Source organism: Lagenorhynchus albirostris, chromosome 3 (genome assembly GCF_949774975.1).
Source record: "Lagenorhynchus albirostris chromosome 3, mLagAlb1.1, whole genome shotgun sequence".
Lineage (NCBI taxonomy): Eukaryota > Metazoa > Chordata > Mammalia > Artiodactyla > Delphinidae > Lagenorhynchus > Lagenorhynchus albirostris.
Genome location: NC_083097.1, coordinates 120666312 through 120692576, shown reverse-complemented (window position 1 = coordinate 120692576; position 26265 = coordinate 120666312). Strand labels below are relative to the sequence as shown.

Here is a 26265-nt window from a genome sequence, read left to right as displayed (position 1 = left end):
TTGCAAAACACCATATATGCCTTTTCTTTGTCTCACTGGAGCATGTTTTGCTTGGCACAGACAAAGGATAATCAGAAAGGAATCTAAATCTAAAGGAATCAGAAAGGATAATCAGAGAAGCAAAAGTAATCCAGAAGCACAAACAGTGGGAACTAAGAGGACCCCAAATGAACAATACACATCTGGTCTGTGCCTATGGATAAAGGTGCCCCAAACAAGGCCAATGGAAAAGTGAAAAAATCCTTGTTAGCTCCCCTTTGATAGATGTAACCCCTGCAAATGAATTGGTTGGGGGTAGACATAGCTATGGAGGAATAAAGAACAAAGGGAACACTTACGGTTTGTGAATTGTTCCCCTTTTAATATAATTCATCATGCATGTATTTCCAGGAAGGTAACTGTGCCTACAATTACAAAGGATAACATCACTGCAACTTTTGGAAACCACTTCACTTTGACGTTTTATAGCCATATCTCAGGGCAATTTTTTTCTTAGCAGGGGGAGGGAGAGCACACTACCACAATGACCCAACAGTTTTATTTTCCTGTCTTCCCCCTTTCCTGCTAAACACAGATCACTCCCTTTTTGACAGTGGGTAGGGGGACTTTATTTTAAATATAGTTCTGCCTTCAGAAGACCCATGTACCATCATAGAGAATGACCTCCCCAAGCTCAATGGATTTTAGCATTGCAGAATTTTCTAGGAGGCTACCTGAGTAGGGGCTCTGCACATATGATTCGTTATTCATTTGACCTATTTGATGCTACGAGTCTCTTCATATCAGCCCTTGTCATAACCAATATTCAAGAAGCGAGCCATATATATTGTTCTGTCCGGAAAGGAACTAAAAGTTCTTCAAACTATTTTAAGTTCAGGAAAATGGGCCTGATTCATGGTGCAGGGCCACTACAGCATTTCATCTTCTAACTCACTTACCCAGAACTCATCTCCAACGTTGCAGGCCACACAGACCTCACTTGAACTCCACCTGAACTAGGACTGAAGATGTCCATGGACTCGGTGCCTCTGCAGAGCCTTTTACTGATCAGGTCTACCATCATCTCCACACCAACGACCACACAAATGAACACCATGTTGTTGTTTCAGCTACTTGGACTATTTGGTGTGAGTGTCAGTCTAGAGCTGACTCAGATTTAAAATGTTACTGTTGTTTTAAACAGACTTGCCACCACTGGTTTTGTTCACTGGGGGTATAAGGACAGCCTAAACAGAAACAAATTCATGACAGGTCAAAGAACAGAGAAATAATGCCATGAACATTTTCTTTTGCAGTGTTTAATTTCCTATTTAAAGTACGTAGTAGAAGTAGTGTGTTGACTGTCATCTTACTAGTTCTCTAATTCTTATTAGTGTGTTTCTATCTTGAAGGCATGACAATCAGGTCTGGAATTTAAGAAAGTTGGGACTTGGGCCATTTTAGTTAGACCCCCAACTCTTTGACAGAACTTCCAGTAGGACCATAAGAATCATTTGACCAAAGTGAGTTTGGGGATATTTTCACCAAATTCAACTTCTTGGCCCATTAAGTTCTATGATCCTTTGCAGAATCTTCTATTATTAATATGATATTTTGATGTGGTATAAAGAAACACTGAGAAGAATGAAGACATACGGGTAGGCTGTACAAAGCTAGGTTGTAGTTAAGATTAAACGTCTGCTAATATACTACGGCAAAAAAGAACACCACTTAAACTCATAATTATAATTCTCTTGACAACTCAGCTCCCCGAATGACCTTTCTTTTCCACTTCAGCAAAACTGTAAAGTCCATTCGAACCATTAGGACAAGAAAACATTGGCTCTGTTGCCCAGGTGTAAGAATTAATAAAAATTCAGAAAGATATCCATATACTAATGGGCAATAGTAACAGGAATCAAGACAGACCTCTTACATGATAAATGTGCATCAGTGAAAGATTTCAAAAAGGAGCAACTGGTCATTATGTTTCCCTCCTACAAACATCATCCAGTTGCCTTTATTACCTGTGATACACATACACACACACACACACACACACACACTGTAAAAAAAAAAAATTAGTAGTGCTTGGCACACAATTGATGGACAAATTATATTTTCAGTTCCCACTGAAATGCACAAGGAATGCTGAAAGTAAAACCTTGCCCTTTAATCTTCACTTACCACAAGTCTATGAGAAAACTATTGGTACGTTAATAGAATACAGAGTCACGTGGATGGATGGCTGTTGACAGTATCTTTTTGGCTGTGTCTACATAGGTGAAGGATATAATCAAGAAAGACAGTTCAGAAAGCCAAAGTCTTAATTTCAGAGCTTCAGTTATCTAGCTGGGTTGTTCACAGACATCACAGAAACGACAGCCAAATCCTAGTATGGACACAGCCAAATCCCAGATCCCAAAGGCAAAAAAAAGAAACTGGATATAAGGAAGTAACAGTGAAGCGCTGCAATTTGAACAAGTTATGAGACATTACTAGGAGGGGTGTGGAATACAATTTCCCCTTAAAACAAAAGGCTGGACGCTCATCCAAGTGCTGTGTGTTTTTCTTACTTCCACAGCTACACGGGAATGCAGAGAACTTGATGTGGATTACGTGAAAAGGCCACACGATGAAAACGTGGGCAGTAAGGACTCTGAAAACACTGCGAGAAGGAAGGTAATTCAGCTCAGGGTAGAGAAGGCTGCACATGGGGTCGTTTTGCAGTCATTTTTGCGGATTAGGGATGTTTTGTTTTTTTAAAAAAGAACACAAAGAATATGTGACTAGCTCTTCTCACCTTCTCCTAGTGCAGAGAAAGAGCAACGCAGTAAAATGGAGCCTGAGGGTGTTAATTTTGAAATAAGGAAGGTAATTTGTTGATGATGAAGGTTCTCTGATGTTAGGAAGTGTTGCCAAGAGGTTGGGAAATCTTCCCAGAAGGGTTTTAAGATAAGAGCAGAGGCTCCTGTGTCTGAAGGACTCTAAGAGGGTGCTGCTGGGAGCGGAAGCACACCTCTTGGGATGCCCAGGCCCTGGGCTCATGTGCACTGTGTGTATATACACACTTTGTTGGGCTTGTGTTGCACAAATACTCACGCATGCGGAGTCAATATGAACTGGTACATAATCGATGTGAGTGAAAAGTCACACAAACCTGCCATTCCTCCCTTACCCCGTAAACAAAAGGGAAAAGGAAAATTTAAAAATTCAGACCTATGGCCATGGGTCAGATCTCTACCATATTCTCATTCAAAGGAGGGAGGTAGAAGAGGAGAGCAAAACCCAGTTTGGGATAAATGATTCCCAAGGCCTCTCAGCTATACTTATGTAGCTGGCTCTCATTATACATAAGATACTCAGCACACGGGACCCAGCTAACAAACAAATAAAGAACAAAAAGAAGAGAGAGAGATTCTTATACTTCCACATCTGGAAAGAAATCTACCCTGTGGATTGACATGTTAAGGTGAACTAGGTAAACAGGCAGTAGTATATCAATGGGCTACTGTATTCTAACAAACGTGTATTGTTAGTTATTGTTTTTCTTTTCAAATATGAATTTCTTTTAGGAGGTTTACTTCAAAACGGTGACACGATCTGTTTCTTCTCCCACCTCCCCCACCCTCCACTATAGATGATACTTCCGCAAAAGTTCAGATTGCCATGGATGTTTTCGCTCAGGGAACCTCTCTGGGATTTTGATCTTCAGGAAATCCTGGATGCATTTCTCCAGCTCTTCCTCAATTGAGAGCTTTTCCTTAACAGGTTTTTTTTTGCTGCTCACGTTCGACTCCCTGGAGCCCGAAGTCAGAGTCCGGAGCAGATCACTTTTCCGTCGCATCTCTGACTGCTGGATCAGTTGGACGGGGCCCTTCTTGATGGGACGGTCCAGAGTCTGGATGTTGGTCTGGCGCGTCACAGGCCCACAGATGACTGTCTCCTGGGGAGAGCTGGCCTCAGACTGGCTGTCGCAGCTGGAGCTGGAGAGGTCATTGCAAGAGGTGCCACTCTCTCCTTCTTTGTCACCCTTGCCATTCTTGCAGCAGCAATCACAGTGCGAGGATGACCACCTAGATGGCTCACCTGCAAGGAAGCACAGGACCCAAGGGATGAATGCCAGGCAGCTCAGTGCGGAGTAACAACACAGCATGTGAACACACACACACACACGAGCATCCACAACCATGTCTTTAGAAGACATGGGATGGCACACGGAATGGGCTGCAACAGGAGTACCCAGCAGCCAAGCTCATCGAGCGAAGCAAGTTAACGATGGCGTGCTGCATGACAAGAAATATAGTGTAATGCTTCAGCCCATGGGCATTGGAGTCAGAAAGTTACTCAGCTATACCATCACTAACCTTGCTACGTTGGCATATCCCTTAAATTCTCAAAGCTTCAGTTTCCTTATCTGTGAGATGAGGATAATAATTTCCCCACTTCCAAGAGTTGTAGGGTGGATTTAGACAAGGCAAGTGAAATTCTTAATGCAATGTGTGGCATGCAGTAAGCGCTCAATAAATGCTAGCTGATTTTACTGTGGCTGATGTTAAACCCTAATCCAATGCCCCATGTTATTGCAGTCAGGTAAATAGGGGGAGTCTAGAAGAGTGGAATGACAGCTACCAGTCAGGGAGGGCTTACTTTGTGCTGGCCCCCATGTAAGCTCTGTGCATGCATCAATTCACCGGGTCCTCATGATAATTTGAAGAAATCAGTAGCTCCACTCCCAGTTTCCATACAAGGAAACTAAGACCCTGGGAATTTAAGAAACTTGTAGTTTGCACTATCTGTAAATGGCAGGGCTGGGATTTGAATACAGGTCTCCCAAATACTATAACCAAGGCTGTCTGTAAAATTCCTGCTTCTCTTTCAAAACAATTTTCAATTGTTTTGATTTTCAATTTTCTCTGAATCCTTGTTTACCTATCCTCAGAAGTAGTTGTTACATTTTTCCTCTGAGTTATGGTCTACTTTTGTAAATGCATCTATTATTGCACATATCATATTTTGTTATAGTTCTTTTCTACCTTAGGCATCTCAGCTACTATACCGTGAGCACCCTGAGGTGGACAAGGTGAAATGTTCCTTGTTGTCCTCCCAGAAAATAGCTCAAGTCACAGTGTAGAAATTCATTAAAATACTATCCTAATAATAACATTTAAATACCTGGATCCAGCCATACCTGAAGCCAGACCTGTCAATGAGCCTTCACTTATATGACCCACTACAATATATTTAAGCCAGTGTGAATTCCTCTCTCCCTATTTCCCTAAGTCTTGATTCATAGCATTGCGTTGAGCTATTTGGAGGCAGAGCCACTTTTCAGATACTCAGTTGGTGGCTCCCTAAACTAGGAAATCCACAATTATGGCACAAAGCAATTTCCTAAACATAAGTCACTGCTCCCAGCCTTCCACCCTTCGAACAGCCACAGTGTTCTTGGAGTCATGAACTTAATATTGTTTACTGATCATATGTTATACACTGGGTACTTCATATAGTTCATTGCACTTAAGCCATAAAAAAAAAGGGAAATCAGGGCTTCCCTGGTGGCACAGTGGTTGAGAGTCTGCCTGCCGATGCAGGGGACACGGGTTCGTGCCCTGGTCCGGGAGGATCCCGCATGCCGCGGAGCGGCTGGGCCCGTGAGCCATGGCTGCTGAGTCTGTGCGTCCGGAGCCTGTGCTCCGCAACGGGAGGGGCCACAACAGTGAGAGGCCTGTGTACCGCAAAAAAAAAAAAAAAAGGAAATCAGTCCCCTTTATAATGCTAATATTGAGGACAAGGATAATGTGGTACCTTTCTACGTTTTAAAGGAGACCTAGTTTTGATTTGCACTATATCTTATACTCATAAATAATAAGTCACATGATAATAAGATCTCACTTTATGGTCATTTCTAATGTGGTCAAAGTAGAGGAACCCTAGAATGGAAACCATTAGGAAAGTTATATCCTGCCGTCTTTTACAATGCCTGCCTTCTACATAGCTAAATGATTTAAATATTTATAGCAATTTATACATTTTTCCCCTGAGATAGTAAAAAAAAAAAAAAGTCCCTGTAAAGCACAGTTCCAAAAGTCTCTCTCACGTATACCTGCTCTTCTGAACCACTTTTTAAAATGTGACTGAGTATTCATGTACTTATATACCCATTAAACGAAAGGCAACAATCCCATTAGCTAAAAGGAATCACCACAGCAGTAATGTCCTAGTTATCTCAGGCTATTACAAACAAATCTCTTCCGTGCAACAGAGAAACTGTTCAACACGTGCCAGCTGGTAACGGAAAATAGCAGCAACAGAAAATGCTTTCTGTCTGCCAGCCCAGACTCTGAGGTGAACGTTTTTTCTCCTCCAGAAGGCAGACTTTGCCTCTGCCTCTCCAAACCTGACCATCCCTGTACTAATATGACTCGATGGAAAAATGGCTCCAGCTAATTGGACCCAGGAAAAGTAATCACCTCAACCCAGAGTTGATCTAGTTTTATTTATTTTTTTTTGAGAAAAGTTCAGAAATTGAACTTAGCCTTAAAAACAAGAAAGAAGGGGAACAGGAGAAAGACAGAAAGGAGAAGAAGAAGGAGATGTGCTGGAGTACTCCTATTACCTTAAAACAAGACGACAAAATATTTTGGCCATAAAACCTGCTGTACCGGTCGAAATACAAGCCTGTGTTTCTCTGCCCAGCAGTTGCCTTCCCCTGAAAGTCATTCCATTCAGTGGACTTGGAGGGAAACCTTGAGGCTTTTCTAAAAGGCATTTTAACAACGCAAACACCATCATGCGAGGGAGTCCTGTGTATTCATGTGGAAAACCGCACGCAGCCCTCCAAGATCTGTCCAAGCCAAGAACCTGGCACAGATGCATTATTTCCTCCCTGGACTGCCAGGATGATCACGGATTTAAATGTCAGCTGGGATCCACCAGCTTCTAGGCAAACAGAAGTATTACTTTCCACTTATTCTAGGCGCTATCACTATTAAAGGGAAATGAAACAAATTAATTTTAGCGGAGCTTGTCATACTACCACGTTTCAATATTTAATGAGCACGTCTGAATGTTTTACTATTTTGGAAAGATAATTCATAAGATGGCTTCTGAAGTCTACACCTTAGGTTGAAATCAAGGAAGAATATGGGATTAACACAGTCTAGCTGGAGGGTGCTTCGTGAAGAGTCATTATGAAATTTAAAAAATAATCAGGGCTTCCCTGGTGGCGCAGTGGTTGAGAGTCCACCTGCCGATGCAGGGGACACGGGTTCGTGCCCCGGTCCGGGAAGATCCCACATGCCATGGAGCGGCTGGACCCGTGAGCCATGGCCACTGAGCCTGCGCATCCAGAGCCTGTGCTCCACAAGGGGAGATGCCACAACAGTGAGAGGCCCGTGTACCGCAAAAAAAAAAAAAGAAAAGAAAAATAATCAAACGTGAGACGAGAACCACGCTGTTTCTTTTTTGGTAGCACTGTCTGGCGGATCACCCCCTTCCCGAGAATTTAACCACAGCAGACGGAGGTTACAAACCAGAACACAGAAAACCCTTTCGCCCTTGCAGTCCCACGGACATGTACTCACCTGTTCTGGAAAGTGTAAATACATCTATGAAAGGTATGTTCTGTAACTCTAGGTATTCTAGAATCCGCCCAATTACAGCAAAATATGATCTCCTAAATACTCTGGTACTTCAGGTTGCAACATACTTTTGCTCTCAATTTGCTGAGGTTTCAATGCTGGCTGGAATAAATCTCTCCATTTGAGGGGAAAATAGGTTACAATTGATTAGTCAGATAGAGGGAGAAAGCCATTTCATTGCCAGAAAAGTCTGATTTATTGATATTAAAAAAGCAAAACCTCCACTGCCTTTCGAGGGGTGTATTAACTAGTTGCTGGTCAAAGAGCCTAATAGCTCTTCCTTATTTTTAAATAAACCATTGCTGAATTTGCTGGATTTCATTTTTGCTGCCTGGCACATAATAGAGGTTTGATAAATGTTTGACGATTAAATGAATGAGCCAGACACATGCGTTGAATTATATCAAGTTGATAATGTAGCAGACAGATGTCAGACTCCAGAGTCAGGCCCTGAAATATGTCAGCTTGGATCAATTACTTTACCTCTCTGAGCCTCAGTTTCCTCATCTGAAAAATAAGGCTAGTAATAGTATCTTCCTCATAAGGGTTTTAGGAAAATTAAATGAGATAGTTAATGAAGGTAAAGATGTTTCACGGTTTGTGGCATCCAATACGCATTTCAATCAGTGTACACGTTCCACATTTGTTCTACCAGAAGCCAGACACTGATCTACATAAATGAAAAAGATCAGGAGCTTGTTAGATATGATGATTAGGTTTCCACTAACACGCTATAAAACCAATTCTTAGGTCTGGCTAGAGCATCATGTTGGGAAGAACACTGATGCTATAATTGGACTCGTCAGGAAAATGTACACCGAGCATTTCATAATGTCTGACTCTATTTGGGACTGGAGAGGAACATAGTATATGACCAGGCGATCATTTTGGAAGGAAGGTTCCTTCAAAGTGCAGTGCTTAGAATTTCACAAATGGATGAGTCTTCCAGGATAAAAATTTACTTTAGGACGCATCAGATAAATTTAAACCCAGAGCCCAGGGAAATTTGTAGTTTGGATTAAATGGTAAGGGGCAGGAAACTCAATAGCCTCAAGTCCTTAAACACTGAATCTTCCAACATTTTACAACTTGGAAAAATTGAGGACCAGTCAAGAAAATTATATGATTACACTCGCTCCCTTTCCACTGTAGCCCTAAGTCCGTACTGACAAAGAAGGAATAAAAGAGGAAAGACAACAGAATCTTTCTCCCCTATGAAAAATTCAAACCGGACTGAGGGAAGCACGACTTAGAAAACTCACAAAGTGCTTATGCATTTTTAAAAGAGGCAGTTCTGCAATCTACCCACACTTCAAATTCTCCACCTGCTAATAATGGTTGTGAACACAATGCACATCATTTACAGCAACAACTGGGAAAACTGCTTTCCCCTGTCTTCTCTGTCAATGATGTAGGAACCTGCCAGTCTGGGAGCTAGGTGGTCAGATTTAATTTATCAAGGCTGCTGAAACACTTTCTCAGTGTCCCAGATGAAAAGGCAATAATGCCCAAATTGATGTTTTTATAATTCTGCTAACCTTGGAAAAGATATTGCATAGTGGAGGTTGGGAATAGGCAGACCGTGCAAGCATCTGAGAAAAATACATCTTCCAGCTTGACAATCATCATTTCTTGCTTGTGGTTGACCTTTTCCACTCAGGGACATTTGGCCTTGAAGGGACCCAGCTGGGGATCCTCATTAAGACATGGCAAGTTTGGGCAACAGCAGACAGTTAAACCACCCGTGCATCTGCCAGGGCCAGTCAGGAAAACAGACGTTCCACCTGTTATCTGAACAGGGAGAATTTAATATAAGGAATTGGTTAAACAGATGTTGGAGGAGTCAAAGATAGTGACTGCTAGAGGCAGATACCACCCTTAGGGCTGGGGAGACAAATAAAAGAGAGGGGGTTACTAGAACCTAGATGCTGGCAAAAGGCATCCTATGGGAGGTGAGACCCAGGCATGTGAGGAGGGCACCATGACTGCTGGTCCTGGTATCTCTGAAGGAGACTGGCTCTGGGGATTACAGAAAAAAAAAAAAAAAAAAGAGAGAGAAGTGGAACCAACTGCTTCTGGGGTAAATAAAAGCTGAGTTGATTCTGATGAGAGCAGGAAGCAAATAAGGAGTCCTTCTTCTCCCCCTGTTATTACGGTCTTCCTCTAGCGCCCCCTACAGACAGAATCTAACAGGAAGCCAGCTTGGCCAATGAAGAGGGTGGTTAGCTGAATCCCAGCCTCAGCGTCAGACAGCACAGTAGAGAGGGGTGGGTTTGAAGCCGAGAGACAACAGCTTAATAACAGCACACAGACCCCGCCAGGGATGCAACAGAAAAGAAAGACACAGCTCTCGACCTGCTGGACCATGACTGCAAATGGAGGAGTTAGGGAACGGAAGTAAGAACCACCATCTCGGGCTTCCCTGGTGGTGCAGTGGTTGAGAGTCTGCCTGCTGATGCAGGGGACACGGGTTTGAGTCCTGGTCTGGAAGGATCGCACATGCTGTGGAGCAACTGGGCCCATGAGCCACAACTACTGAGCCTGCGTGTCTGGAGCCTCTGCTCCGCAAGCCGCAAGAATAGAGTCCGCGATAGTGAGAGGCCTGCGCACCACGATGAAGAGTGGCCCCCGCTCGCCGCAACTGGAGAAAGCCCTCGCACAGAAACGAAGACCCAACACAGCCAAAAATAAATAAATAAATAAATAAATAAATATAAAATCATCTCAGTTCAGTTTCTGCCCAGCTGCCCTTTCTTTTACCTTAAGTGTTTTGCATCTGATCATCCCTCTACCAGCAACTTATTCTTCTGACTTCCACCTGTTCAGCACTTTTTTGTCCATCCCTTTCTCAGAGCACTTTACCTATTCATCCCCCAACCCAATTTAAGCCAGTCCTAACTTCCAACCTGTTTCTATCACACCACCACAATGTGTAACTATGGATGTGTTTCTAGGTTTGTTTAATGTCCGTTTTCCTGTGTTAAAGCCTGGGTTTGTCCTCTTCTGAATTCTAATGCACACTCCAGGGTACATAAACACTAGGCTATCAGGGCAGCAGGAAATATCTGCATGAAAATGAACGGGAGAGGAAATGGATGATGTGTACAGAAAGTAATTTTTGGTTTACAGTGTTTGTGAGAGGCAGTAAACCTTCCACCAAAAGAAAAAAAAAAGATAGAGAAAACTGACCTGCAAAACGGAAAACATTTAGGCATATCACTGGACATTTATATGCATGTGGCAAAAACATAAAACATGCTGATCAACAGAGATAACGGCAAAATCCATCCAGAACTGAATAACTGTATATACAGATTTTCTAATTGATCATCACTCATAATTATTTATTAATATCCAAAAATTCCCAAAGGCATTATACAACTTCAGTAAAAATGAACGTTCTTAACCACTCAACTATGGTCTCTAGTCACATAATTTTCCACTTTGGTGATGCTCAGACACCCTCCTAGCTCAGGCTTTTCACCTGTGAGGTGTCTCTCTAAATAAAGCAATGCGATCATGTGTATAAGGCTGTAATCCTGAACTTTAACTTTCTGGTCTACTGCCTTGCTCTTTCAAGTGCTCCTTGAGGACACATTTATTTCACATTCTCCAGGGCCTTTTGTCCTTCTCTTACTTTCCTCCTCTTTACTGTATTTCCTCCTTTTAAGTCTCAGCATTTTTCAGCTAAGATCATACTGAATTACTCCTGTCCCCAAAGTCCTTATTTGCCTATTTCATAGGGAGTTCTGTGGCCCATCTGATCTCTCTTCCCACCCAGTCTTGGGACTTGCTTTTATATTTTTCTTCACCAATTTTCATAAACTTGAACAAGTCCCCCAAATAATAAGTTCTGCTACAACTCCTCTCAATCAATATCTCAGAGTGTTTTATCTCTTAGAATGAAATGTATATGAAATTATTACAGGGTTTGCATGTCCCCCTTTTTCAGTAAAACCACCCTTCTTTTCCTTTAGGGAACTGCCTCTTCCCTATCACATCCTGAAGGGGCTGTCAACCATGGTGCCACGTCTGGCCATAAGGGGAGGACACATGGACCAAATGTGAACTTCCCATCTCCCAACTGTAGTGGATGATTCAGGCACGGTCAAGTGAGCCAAGCTGGGTGAACCGGAGTCCCCACTGTGACTGTTTTACTTGAACTTATGGGTAGTATCTGCCTTATGATGTGGGATGTACCAAACCAGGAGGATGGGAGTTCACTGGCTATTTTCCTTACCAGTTCGAGAGAATATTCACGCATGAAGAAGCGAAGCAGGACAGGCAAAGCTGACAAAGAGACAGAGCCCCACATCTAGTGGTATCACAGGTTGGCCCCGTTCCCAGCATTATAATTTTACAAGCCAAGAAATTCTCTGTTGGCTCAATCTAGTGAAAGGTAATTTTGTGTTACTTACAATAAAAGTCTTGGACACTATATCAAATTCATATTAACACCTTTAATTTCTGTCTAGTTTACCTCTGTCATCTTCTGAACACTTGTACAATTCTACCACTAATATTGGCCAGTGCTTTAGAGAACAAGTACTGTTAGTTTTCTAAGCTACTTTGTTGGTGACTTGTTTCTTTTCTGGAATCATAGCCTCTTTGCTACACTAGTCCCAACAAATTTGACTAACACTCTCAAGAGACATACTAAGGCAATACTGCCACCTGTTGTACATAGTTATTCCAACAATAAATAAAACAATAGTTGTACCTCCAAAACCAGAAACTTAGCCTAATAATAGATATCATTTATTGAGGACTCCTATGTGCCTAGCATTGTGCTTAGCACTTTACATAATCTAATCTTCACAGGAACTCTACAGGTGGATTGTTACTCTCTTTCCTTTTTGTGGAAGACAAAACTGTAGCTCAGAGTGGTCAATTATCTGACCCAAAGTTAAAGAGTTTACATGTGGCAGATTAAGAACCCTGATCTTAGACTTCCATTCCCCAGAACTTAAGAAATAAATTTCTGGTTTTGATAAGAAAAAAAAGAATTCAAGTCGAGGTCTCTTTTAATGCAAAGCCTCTTCTCTTTTTGGTGGACATATTATTCAATATCACGAGAATTTTCTACTAGAGATATTTAAAAATACTAATAGGCCAAAAGGGTTAAAGTGTGGACTTTAAGACATGATAGTCCCAGTGGTAACTTTTCCATCCCTTTGGTAACTTTTCAAAGTAACCACCTGATCGAACAACTTGAAAATCCGGGTTTTCATAGGTTTTTAAAAAATCATTATATTTATATAAGAAATCTCAGCTCCCTTCCCCGAGTTCACTGGAAAGAACTGAAAATGACTAAATGAAGGATGAAGAGCTCTGGTACATTCCTGATGTGTGGGGTATGTCACGCCCCTCCACCCGTCTTCTGTTCTACCCAGGCTGCCCTGGTAGCAATCAACAGTGTTTGAAGTATGCATTTAATTAGCACAGGAAAAAAAGCCCTTTGCCATTTAATTAAGATTTAATATTTGCTAATACTGTTTAATGAATTTTCAACAACCAAGCAATATATGATACCTCCTCAAAGTGGGGAAAATCAAAACACAATAATATATGGCTTATGGGTAAATGCAAACATAAATTTCTATTGATTCTCCTGGTAAAAGAAAAAAAAAGCCAAATTAACCCAGATCAGTTGTCCACGAGCCAGAGTACCCTGGGAATTTTTTGAGAATCACAGATAAAATAACTGTCTTAGAACACTTACAAGTCATAAACTGCTTTGAAGTCGGAGTTAACCAGAAAACTTCAGAGGGTGAGAAAGCCAATCAGGATGTAGCGCAGAACTCACCATAGACAGAAGCACAGAGTGCGAGACCTGGAAGGGACCTTAGAGGCCACTGAGCACGCTTGCTTACAATGAGGAGAGAGAAAGAGTCCTAACAATAGTGTCAAAGCCCAGTTCCAGGTCTGGAGCCTGTCTGGGGCCTTGCCAGGGACAGAGCTGGGAGGGTGTAGAGCCATGCAGGCAAAATCAGACCCAAGTGGAGAGGTTTTCGTATCTGAAGAGTCTATCACCTTCAGGGGAAAAAAGCTCTCAGGAAGAGTCCATTATTGAGTACAGTGAAGATAAACACAGGGCAGAGCAATTTGGAGAAAGCAGATTCCTCTAATATGACCACATGCCTAATGGAGAGAGACAGACAGAAAGTCAGACAGACACTAAGTGATGCTAACACTGATCTACGCTTGTACCTACCCTATGCTGTACACAGTGCTGGACACTTTACCTGTATCATCTCATTGAATCTTCAAAACCAGTGAAAACAGGTAAATAGTTACGGTGATGAATTCCCACCTCCTTGGGGGAAAGAGGAGGTACATGGGGATCAAACTTCCCCAGGCGCTAGGGAGGCTGACGTTTCATCATAGAGATTTACTCAGAATCAGCATCTAAAAGGCCTGCTTTTAAACTGCATACACCCTTGATGGAAGAATGAGTCTGACACTTCCGTGTGAATGAGTTTATCACAATGCTTGGACCTGACAGAGGAAGCCTGGGAACTCACATTAGTAACTCCCTGCAAATGACATTAATGAATTATGAGCTCCAACCACATGTCAGAGGTGGTCTAAGTGCTTTACAAATATTTTTATTTTATTCTAGCAACAACACGAAGGCAGTTTCTCAACCTCGGTATTACTGATGTTTGGGCTGAATAATTCTTTGTTGCGGGGGCCGTCCTGTGCATTGTAGGCTGTGAAGCAGCATCCCTGGTTTCTCCCCCTCAGTAGCACCTCTGCCACTCAGGCACGACAACTACAATCACCTTTAGTTGAGAACCACTGCTCTGTGGTTAATATGATTCCCATTTCATTAATGAGGAAACCGAATTTCATAACTGTTGACTCATTTGCCCATGAGTCACAAAGCTAATAAAAGATGACACCATGATTTGATATTTGGTAGATCTGACTCCAAGACTAACTTCTGTTCCATCAGTATATCATGATGCTTCAGTGAAATGATATCTTTTTGAAAGGAGCTTATTGGGCAGAGACCTAACCATTCCATTCACTATAAGTTCCAAAAGAAGGCCAATGAAAGGAAATGAAGGAAATGGAGTTGCCCTTTCACTCTTCATAAAATGAAGAGAGCACCTTATTCTCACCAGGCTGTCTTCAGATGATAACAGAAAAGAAAGATTAACAGAATTTAGCAACTCCAACTGAACATGGATCTCTGCCAGTTGGCCACTGATTAATTACTCTTCTTTTAATTAGGATTTCAAAATGGGACAAAGATGGCTTTAATCTAGGATTTTCCCATATAGCCAGAGCCTATATTCCTATCATGTAATAATAATAGACAACATTAAATTGAGTGTTTACTACATGCCAGGTGCTATTCTGCACTTTCCCTGCAGAATCTCATTTGAGATTTACAGCATCCTTATGAAGTGAGCTCTACTGTCATTCACATTTTACAGAAGAGTGAACTGAGGCACACAGAGGTTAAGCAACTAAAAGGCTTTAAGAGACGAGCTGTGATGCAGACTCGGGCAGTCTGATCCCACAGTTTCCATAGTGAGGCAGGTAGTAAAGCCTAGTGGTTCAGAAACTGGGCTTTGGCGTCAAAGAAACAGGAATAGGCCACAACTCTGCTGGTGACTAGCAGTTTTTGTCATCTGAAAATGTTGGAAATAACAATACTGCTCCAGTAGGAGGGTGAGAATTTGTCTCTAGCATGATAACAGTGCCTAGAATATATTCAATACACACTGAATATTTTTTTAAAAAGATAATTACTTTGATACCCAAATTGACAATGTTCATATCAATCACAGTTGTAAAATATTTAAAGGGTACTTTTTTTTTTTTTTGCTGTACGCGGGCCTCTCACTGTTGTGGCCTCCCCCGCTGCGGAGCACAGGCTCCAGACGCGCAGGCCCAGCGGCCATGGCCCACGGGCCCAGCCGCTCCGCGGCATGCGGGATCCTCCCGGACCGGGGCACGAACCCGCGTCCCCTGCATGGGCAGGCGGACTCTCAACCACTGCGCCACCAGGGAAGCCCTAAAGGGTACTTTTAATAAAGATACTTTATAGGTAAACTCCCATTTTTCTGCTTTTCTTTCAATAGACAGTCTACCCATAGCCCAACTTCATATTACCTAACCAACGTCTCTACTTTCTACTCTCATGGGTTATTTACCAAAGAATTGATTCCATTCGCATAATTTATAATATTTAGGAAAGCACTGCTGATGAACAGAATGATTAAGAGAAGTTTTCCTCCTCTTGGCTCTGGAGCAAAGATTGCCATACATGACCAGCATGTCATGTCTTGTTGCTCTAAGGGCAACAAGAATTCCTAAAAGAGGGGGTAAATTATGTACTGTGATGATAGTTCACTATTACTCCTTTATATATGATTTGCCTTTTTTGTTAAATCATATTAATTACAAACAAATGCACAACTTCATAAGATTGCCCAACTCACCCTTCTTATAGGGAGAAATATCTTTCATTGTGGATCCCACCATTACTTTTATGGTTAATTCACTTAAAACAGATATTCAAGTGGTTTGACAGATGTATCCAATAAGCAATGAATGCAATGGAGTGCTAGCAACATAAATTAGCACTAACGATTTCCAGACCAAAGGGGATGGAAAATATGATCTCTGTGATAACCACAGGGAAGTTAGATTGTGAGATTCTTGAATACTACATTGCTTGGCCCCTGGTTATTAAATATATTATTCCCTTTGCATTAATAATTAGACCCTTAGTAACACACTCGATTGTTAACATTTGGAAAATACTGTAGAAAGGAAAGAGCTTTTAAAAAAGATAACTAAAAGAGTGGTATAAGAAAAAGGTCCAATTTCATTCTCCTGCAAGTGGTTATAAAGTTTTCTTCACACCATTTATTGAAGAGACTATCCTTTCCCCATTGTGTTTTTGTTTTTTTTTTTTTGGCTCCCTTGTCAAATTAGTTGACCATACATATGAGGGTTCATTTTTGGGCTCTTGATTCTGTTGCATTGGTCTGTGTCTATTTTTATGCAAGTGCCATACCTGTCATACTGTTTTGATTACTATTACTTTTTAATATAATTTGAGTTCAGGGACTGTGATGTCTTGATGCCTCCAGCTTTGTTTATTTATTTATTTTTAAAACCAGGATTGCTTTGGTTATTCAGGGTCTTTTGTGGTTCTGTATAAATTTTATGATTTTTCTTCTATTTCTGTGAAAAATGCCATTGGGATTTTGATAGAGGCTGCATTAAATCAAAATGGATTAAAGTATTAAGCATAGGGTCTGAAACTGTAAATCTCCTAGAAGAAAACATAGGGTTAAAAGTTCCTTGACAATTGGTCTTGTCAATGACTTTTTTGGGTTGTGTAACCAGAAGCTCAAGCAACAAAAGCAAAAAAGTAAGTGGGACTACGTCAAACCAAAAAGACTTTGTACAGCAAAACAACCAACCAACAAAATTAAACGGCAACCCACAGAATGGGAGAAAATATCTGAAAATCATATATCTGAAAAGGGGTTAATATCCAAAAAAATATTAAAAAACTCATATAACTTAACAGGTAAAACAAACAAAATAAACAACAACCAAACACTCTGATTTTAAAATGGGCAGAGGAACTGAATAGACATTTTTTCCCCAAAGAAGACATACAAATGGCCAACAGATATATGAAAAGGTGCCAGGAAAAGGAAGAGACTAAGGCCAGAGGGCAGTGGGATGAAGATAATTAGTTAAATTTGAGAATTCTTATGGGCCTGTAGAAATTCCAAATTGATAAATCTTGCTCTCTCCCCACATCAACACTATTTCAAATTTCCTTTTTCCATGCTTCTCCTCTAATTCTATACAATAATTCTATGTGACATATATGCAACCATATAGTTACATGGGGTGGTATGGTACAAAAGAAAAAAACTGACCTTAGCAAATGAATATAGGCTATCTTCAATTTTTTCATAACAATAATTTATTTTACTCTTCATGCTAATCTTGTCTTTCATTAAATTGTAAGTTCCTGGAAAGTAAGTTCCCATTTGGAAGAGTTCCTGGCTGAATATTATGCTTGTTCCATTTTGACAAAGATTTGAGAAGAGTCATGACTTAACAGGCGAGAAGAAATGAAAAGACCTAGTATTTGTATAACACTTGATAGATTATAGAACCATTTCCATTTTTTATACCTCATTTGATCCTCGCACTTATTCACTCAACACTCAACTAATATTTGACTGCACTCTTAGGCAATGGGTACACAGCTGGCCACTGGTATTTTACATTCTAGTAAGGAAGATAAACACTAAACAAGTAAAAGATAAAATTTCAGGTAGTGATGAGGGCTTTGAAGAAAATAAAACAGGATAATATGATGGAGTGAGTTGGGTGAGAGAGTTGTAATCAACAGATAGAACGGTCAGATGGCATCTCCAGAGAAGTTGATGTTTGAGCGGGAACCTATTGTCCAAAAGAAGCCAGTCTGTGAAGATCATGTAGAAGTCATTATAAGCAAAAGAAACATCAGATGCAAAGGTCTTGAAGTAGGAATAAGAATATGCAACGAACAGAAAGAAGACATGCATGGCTTGAATATGGTAAGAGAGGAAGAACTGCAGAAAACGAGGTTGAAGAGAGAGACAGTGGCCAAAATGTAAAGAACTACAAAGGCTACACTCAGGAGTTATGTAGGGCAATGAGAAGGATGGTTTAAACAGAGGAATTACATGATCTAATTTATCTTTGTTACAAGCTTACTCATGCTGCTCTCTAGAGAAGAGATTATAGGTGAGTAAGAATGGAGGTAGGAAAGCCAGTTAGGATGTTATTACAGAGTCCAGACATGACTCATGGGGGTGACTTCTAGGAACGGAGATGGAGAGCAGGGACTCTATGAGACAGATGCCCTTATTCCTGTCTTACAGATGAGGAAAATGAGGCTCAGAAAGCAAAGGATTTGTCTAGGCTGGGTATCAGATGGAGAATTTTTCTGTTTCTAAGTCCAGTTCTTCCCCCATTATGCCATGGTTGTATCAATGCTTAAGGCATCCCAATATACAGATTATTCAAATCTTCAACAATCAATCAGTTTTTGAGAGATGTCTCCAGCTTTATCCTGTACATCAGAACACTTACTTGGTTAGTCCTTCTGCTGATCTGCACCTGCCGGGGTTGTTTGGTTGACTTCACAAACTGGAAGCCTGGAGTTTAATTTCACCACCAGGAATCATTATATTGTTTGTAAACAATGACAGACTATGATAAATATGCATTCCAGTTAATTACTGCCTTCCCATGTGCCTTCTTCACTTTCTCATTTCCATCATCCTGTCACATCTTAATACCTGATTGTGCATCCTCTACAACAGGGAGAGAGAAAATAGCTGCAAACACATTGAAATGCAAGAAGACAGCCCTGCATCCCGTCAGGTTCTTGGGAACAGAAGCCAAACCTGAAGTTCAAACACTGCTGAAAATTAACAGGTTTTCAGTGTGTTTAGCTTTATAGCATCCCTTTGGTTTGTACATTAGGTTTTTATTCAAGGGGCAGTTTCAAACAGATTTCCATGACAGCCCCACCCCTGAAGCTGAATTAAACAGTAAACCAAGTTCCATTAGGATCTGACATATTCGGCTTTTTGTTATTCTCTCTTTCTCTCGTTCTTTCTGTTTTGACAGCAGGACCAAGGACTAGTTAGTAAACATTCTAGGATGGGGTTTCTTTAGCTATAGAACAGCAGCCTCTGCAGCAGAACTCTTGGAACAGAGAAAGAAATCTCCATATGGTTTACTTAATACCAACAATGCACATATGGTACAGTACAGGTGTTATATACATCAAGGAGCAGTACATGAGAGAGGCAGTTTCACACGGTGGTGATGAGCTTGGGCTGTGACGTCAACAAATCTCAGTGTCATTGCACTTCTACGTGTCGCTTGTGTGACTTAAGCAGTTGCTGAACCTTGTTTTGCTCGCCTGTAAAATGGGACCAATAGCAGCCCTTGAGCTAAGATGCCTTGGTTGCATGGGCAGGCGGTGTGCTGCACCAGTCATGGTACGAGACCCATGCCCCAGCCCTGATATGGTTCCAACAATTTATAAGCCCTTGGCCAAATTATTAAAATCCCTATATTTCTCTCATCCCTAATTCTGATAGTATTATTACCCTACTTACAGCTTGCTAGGTTCTCTCTGTCAAATAAGAATATTCATGAAGATATTTTGCAAAATAATAATAATATCACGGCATTTAACTTTGAGGTAGAATTTGTACCTTTGGTATTGTTATCATTCTTATTTTCAGCCTTCAGTCTGGTCTCATTGACACTGGATTACTCTCCTTCACAGGACAAAAGGGACTCTTGATCTGGTATTTGATTCTCTCTTTTAAACTGGTCTCCTTCCATGCTCTTTACTCATTCCTTAGTGTTTGTGTATGAGGCTTCTTGCCTCATTGACTTTACTCAGATTGTCCCTTCTGCCTAAATATCTTTCCTGTCTCCTCTTCCCTTTGTCTGAGTAACTAATCAAGGAAGAGTCAGCTTAGTTGCACCTTTTCCAGAAAGTCTCCTGATTTACACCAAGCCCAACCCAATGCCCTTAGAGGTCGAGTTATTGACCCCTCATCTGCCCTTTCACCTGGGGCACCTCTCTCCTGCACTTACAGTGCCGTGTTGTACTCTGTGAGTGGCTCCCACATCAGACTCTGGGTCCCTTACCAGCAGGGACCATGCTTATTCATTTTCTAACCCCATAGAAAAGCAGAGTATTTGGCACATAAGGGCCACTTCACTTCACTCCGGTCAATGGAGTGAACAAAGAGACGAATCATCTTTTAATCAACTAGGCTATCTGATGACAGATTCACTAAGTACTCATTACATTTAAATACACATATCCCAGTGATTACTGCCTTTCCATCACAAGTTTGTACTTCGTCTGAGCAAGCTTCATTATTTCCTTAACTACCTCACTTGAAGCTTAAACTACTTTCGATCTATGGCTATATGCATACTTTGTTTAGAAAATTCCTCCTCTCAGATCTTCAAACACCACTTTTGAATAAAAAGTCTGTATAGCATAAGGTGTAAGAGAATATTGTGGGAAAGACAATTTCTAAGTGTCTATCTTTTCAAATACTCATCTGTACAGTCATTACAAGAGGCTATTTGTTTCTTTTCCCATTCACCAGGAAAAAAGAAATGTGGTATAGTATCACAGAAAGTGTTGCCAAAATAAATTCAAAAGCCAAGATCTACCCAACTCTCGATGGATCCATCAAAAATACATTCACAAAAAAAAGAAAAAATACATTCACTAGTCAAATAAGTCACTAAATCATGCATTAAGGAAAATGAAGCGTAAACCTGAGACCACGGCAGTGTATCTTCCTCAGCTGAATGAGAAATAGGCAAGAGAAGTTTGATAGTCAAATTGTACTGTAACGTGCCCCTAATGAGTCTAGCCTGGGATACATTGGGCGTGTGCGTGTATATGTGTGTGTTTGTGTGTGTGAGGGGCGGGGGAAGGGAACGAATGGACAGTAAAAAAAAAGCGATAGAGCAAGTCAGAGAGAAAACAGAAGTACACACCGAATTGAGAGGCAGGTTACGTTTTTAGTCGTAGTAAATTTTAGTTAAAAGAAAAGCATACATGTATTTTAAGTTAAAATGTAAGCGTTAAAGGTCAAAAAGTCATACACTACTCTGATGCTCTCCCTATTGTTCTAAACCGCAGCACAGTTATACTTTTTTGTTTGTGCATACGACAGGAGTATATAAAGAATTAAAAATAGTGAAAATACATAAAGAATTTAAAATAGCCTATGCATATAAAGAATTATACATGCCTTTTTAGATATACCTAAAGAAAAGGGTTAAATTCCAAAAGAATCTTCTTGTTCCTATAATTTGAAGATAATGTGTATATACCAAATATTTCTATGAGTAGAGGATCATGGAAGTTTGGCACAATTTTAAAATGGCATAATATGAGACATGGCAATGGCTTGCAGATTATCTGTGAATCAAGTTTGTATTTATAGTATTTCTAATGCTGCACACAAATTTCCCTTCTTTGACATTGTAGCAGGAGAATCAGGCACTGACACAGGGCACCAAGACAATTATGCCTCGAGAACTGCACCTATGTTCAGACATCCCCAGACTGATGCACTCCCATCTGTGCAAGTCCCTTTATTAAAAAGCAAAAGCTATCAAAGATTCTACTCCAATACTTAAATACTCTCTGAATATTGCCAGTCCTACCTAGAAACATCCCTTCCCCTTCCTTCACCCCACTACAAATCATTTAAGCTGCTACAATCCCTGGCTCCCTTATTCAACCATCAAGGTCAACCCATCCTCCAAACCTAACTCTCTCCATTCCACTACTGGCTCAGCTCATCCTGCCCTCACCCCACTGCTTAGTCAGAGGGATCCCAGTCTTGTCCCACAGCCCCATACCAAATTCCATCACTGGAGTCCTCATTGGACTTCCTTCTCTGACTCTTCCCCTCTACATTGCCCTGGTCCCCAAATTACCTGCCACCACAATCTCTACCACAGCAGGAGAATGCTCTATTCTCCAGTAAAGATAGGTACGGTTGCAGAAGATGAATGTACCTCCTTCTTCTCATATGTTGCTGAGGTACCACACTCAGTAACCCAGGAGGCATGGAGATAAATTCTGGTTAAGGGGAAGGAGTCTCCTGCTTTGGAAGGGAGGGGGCCTCTCCCACTTGTATCTCTCCCATCTGCTCCAGACTCAGGGCTGTGCCCCTCCTCAATGCTGCCATGTTGACGGAAAGGAGGAAGGGCCTGCTATGAGTCACAGGGAAATGCTGGAGGTGGGGCCACTCAGACAGCAGGCAGTCTGTGACCTCGTATGATCAATGCTTGTAGCCGTCATCTCAAAACTGAAGGCTCCTGATATGCTCAAGAACCTAAGTTCCCTGAGACCAAGAGGTTGTTGTCTCTTTTATCTACCGCTGTATCTGCAATGCCTACAAGAATATTTGCACGTGCTAGATACCAACCCCCCAAATTTCAATTGAGTGAATCAACGTGTTGCACTGGCTTTGGCCATTATATTATATATATTATATTTATTTCACCATATTCTTATTCCAGGAAAGCTTAGGTGGAGTAGTCTTTTACGGCTCTAAACTTCCTCAAAGATTTTACCAGATATTTAATGATACTTTATTAGTATCATTACTTTCTTCCTTATTACAAAACAATGTCAAGAAAAAAGAATAACTTTTACCTAGAGTCCTTAGTGAGGACAAACAAAGATCTGTGTGTACCTCTCTCAGAATGACAGATTCTGTATTACTGCACCAAAGAAATATACAACACTTTTAAAGGTTGCATGAGAAATATGTTCAAACGTTCTGCCTGCCTGCCAGCCAGGTACCCGTGCTCCTGAAGAACAGAGACAGTGGTCCTGAGCACCAAGCATGCCTCAAATGAGGTGACAGAGCTCTGAGTGCATGATTTTATTACAGATTATATTTGCCCAGGTGCACTATGAAAGAGAATGAGAACACTTCACCCCCAGCTTGGACACAGATGCCTGGTTGTCAACAAAATCCCTCAGTCTGATGAGGTGCAGGGTCCCCATCATCTCAGATATTTGACAAGAAAAAGGAGGAAATCTCAAGCAGAAGGTGGAAACTGCTGCAGTGCCTTCAGAATGTGGTTACTTCAAAACATGGTGTCATGGTGTTGAGGTCTATAAGAAAATGGTAGCACAGTCACTCCCCGGATGGACCATTTTTGGTAGCTTGAAACTTCAAGTCTATTGTTTGTTTGTTAATTTACTTGCTATTATGAACATCTCTCCATCAAGACCATAAAAGCCCAAGCCCAATACTCTCTTAAAAGGAATTAAAACATGGCTTAACCCAGAAAAGAGATATGACCCAGGCAAAGAAACCCCTGGTAAGGGGAAGAAGGCATCTCACACCACCAGGTTCATGAAAAGAGAATGAGCTTTGAGAGGAGCTTCCTTCTCAGAGTTGATCTATCAACGAGGGATCTTTATATATGAAATCCCAAGACTTCCCATAGAAATTGTAATGACTTTAAAAAGCTTCTGACATCTAATTAGGGACCTAACCACAAACTTTAGCATTATTTCTATGAGGAAATATCATATAGATTCAATGTTTATATAATTGCAGAAATGTGACCCATTCATAATTTGGGCACCTCCTGAAAAAGTTGGCTGAGAGAAGAATCAACATTCCCTGAATATTATCAGGGGCAGAAGATGGAGTAGTATTAATAATAATTAATAATAATAAGGACACACTCTCTTAGAAAACACAAAGTTGATTTGCACCATGTCCATGTGACGGAAACAAAATATAAAGTTGGTATGGGTACTTCTAGTTTTATGAATGCTTTAATTTTATGGAAGATAAGAGTAAAGATTTTTGTTTTTTTTTTCCTTTGCGGTACGCGGGCCTCTCACTGTTGTGGCCTCTCCCATTGCGGAGCACAGGCTCCGGACGCGCAGGCTCAGCGGCCATGGCTCATGGGCCCAGCCGCTAAGCGGCATGTGGGATCCTCCCGGACCAGGGCACGAACCCGCGTGCCCTGCATTGGCAGGCGGACTCTCAACCACTGCGCCACCAGGGAAGCCCTAAAAAGGTAATTTATACTGAAAGAAAATGAGGTAGAGACTGGTTGGATGGGTAACTTCCTCAATTCTAACTTATGCAGCAAAATAATGCATAGCATAAGGATTTAAGACAAGCATAGAGTTGACATATACATGTATGTGCTTAGGGTCTACTGATTCACCATTGATTTCCCCAGCATGGCTAGAATACCAGTTAGAACAATGGTGTGTCAATTTCTTATCAAAAGAAATCTGAGCGTTCAATCCTCCATGTCTTCTCCCCATCTGCTAAATTTACTGAGTCTGGGTTCTATAGTACACTGAATATCTTTTCCATGAGGTCATACTGAAGTCAGAGGGGCCACCTCTGAGACCTTAGAGAAATTAACTCTTGCAAAGGGTTGGTACATTTAAAAATCTCAGTCCTAGTTTAAGGCCAGCCTAAAACCAGTAGCGTAGGTAGCTACTATAGGGTATGATATTAGAATTTTGATGTAAGCACCCCTCCTCTTCTGCCCAAAATACCTCTTTCACTGGCCCGTAAAGAATTCTATGATGAAAATGATAACACTAACAACAATTACTCAAGGCTTAATAGTTTGTTAGTGGATTTCATACAGATATAATCACACTTTAATCTTTAACCTGTGAAAGAAAGCATTCATTCTTCCATTTGCCAAATTAATAAATTGTGATTCACATTAATTAAGGGCCTTTCCCAAGGTTCCACATTTAGTGTGGCCTCAAATTGGGTGCTTCTGACACTAAATTCTATCGTTGTTTCTCTTAAGGCATTTTTGCTTCAAGAGTCTCCTATGAAAATCCACACACACAGTAAAGACGTAGTGAAGTGGGGAGGAGAGACTGACAACTTAGGGTGAAACAGCTTCTTTCCAACATCAAGGTGAGAGGAAAACGAGAGAAGTGGGATATATTTCAAGTCCCTTTTTTTGTTTTTGTTTTTTTGCGGTACGCGGGGCTCTCACTGTTGTGGCCTCTCCCGTTGCGGAGCACAGGCTCCGGACGCGCAGGCCCAGCGGCCATGGCCCACGGGCCCAGCCGCTCCACGGCATGTGGGATCTTCCCGGACCGGGGCACGAACCCGTGTCCCCTGCATTGGCAGGCGGACTCTCAACCACTGTGCCACCAGGGAAGCCCAAACCTCACATTTTTAAACGTGGATACTCTGCTTTCCTGTAGCAATACTCTCTTCTTTCTCTTTCTGTTTTTCTGTTTATTTCTCTTCTTCTCTCTCCTTCTCTCCCTCTCTCTCATTGTATTAACACTTATTACATACATCTTCTGAGTGATTCACTCCCTTTCTCCCTTCCTTGATTCCTTTGGAACAAAGATTATTATGTGTCACTGGATAAAATGCCACCCTTAAGTCTGTACTGTATTTAGGTCTCATTCTTTTCCTTGATTCACCAACCTGGTTCCTTGAGATGGGTAATTTTACAGGGTATATTCAAGCTCAGATGATCTCAGAATTTACCATGTGATCAATCTCAGGGTTATGTTAGATCCAATGTTCCTCAATACCAAAGTACCTCTTGGAGGGTAAAAGGACTAATGTTTCTAAATGTGGAAGGGATGCAGCTTTCCATGCACTCTGGCCAATGGGAAAATATTTAGAACCAGCTAAAGGCTTAGATGGGAGATGACAGAGGTGTCCATTTGCAGTACCAAAGAGAACAGACCAAGAGAAATTAAGATGCTGCGACTAATACCGGTTTCCCTCCTGAATATTATATCTTTCCCTCTCTCCCTCCCTCCTGAAGATTCTCATTGTTCAGGGAGATGTCTGAGGTCCTTCTCACAGTTAATGAGTTAAGTGTGCTCAGGAGAAGTTTCTCAGAATACCTGCTTCTAAGCCAGGGTGTTGAAGTGATAAAACCCTAGTTCTAAATTGCCTCGGGAAGTGCAATGCATTCATGTTCAAAGTACAAAGCCCCTCAAACTCACTTTGAAAGTTTGCTTAGAGTCTAAATAAATCAAATTGAAAGACTTAATTATGAAATC

General features: G+C 41.2%; 1 protein-coding gene across 1 annotated transcript in view; it reads right to left on the bottom strand.

The window, feature by feature from the left end:
• Positions 1-3613: 3613 nt before the first annotated feature.
• Positions 3614-26265, bottom strand: part of KCTD16 (potassium channel tetramerization domain containing 16) — a 269001-nt gene continuing 246349 nt past the window's right edge. Inside the window, exon 2 of the mRNA XM_060143896.1 lies at positions 3614-4068. Coding sequence (XP_059999879.1) covers positions 3614-4068 — 455 coding nt within the window. The remainder of the gene's footprint in view (positions 4069-26265) is intronic.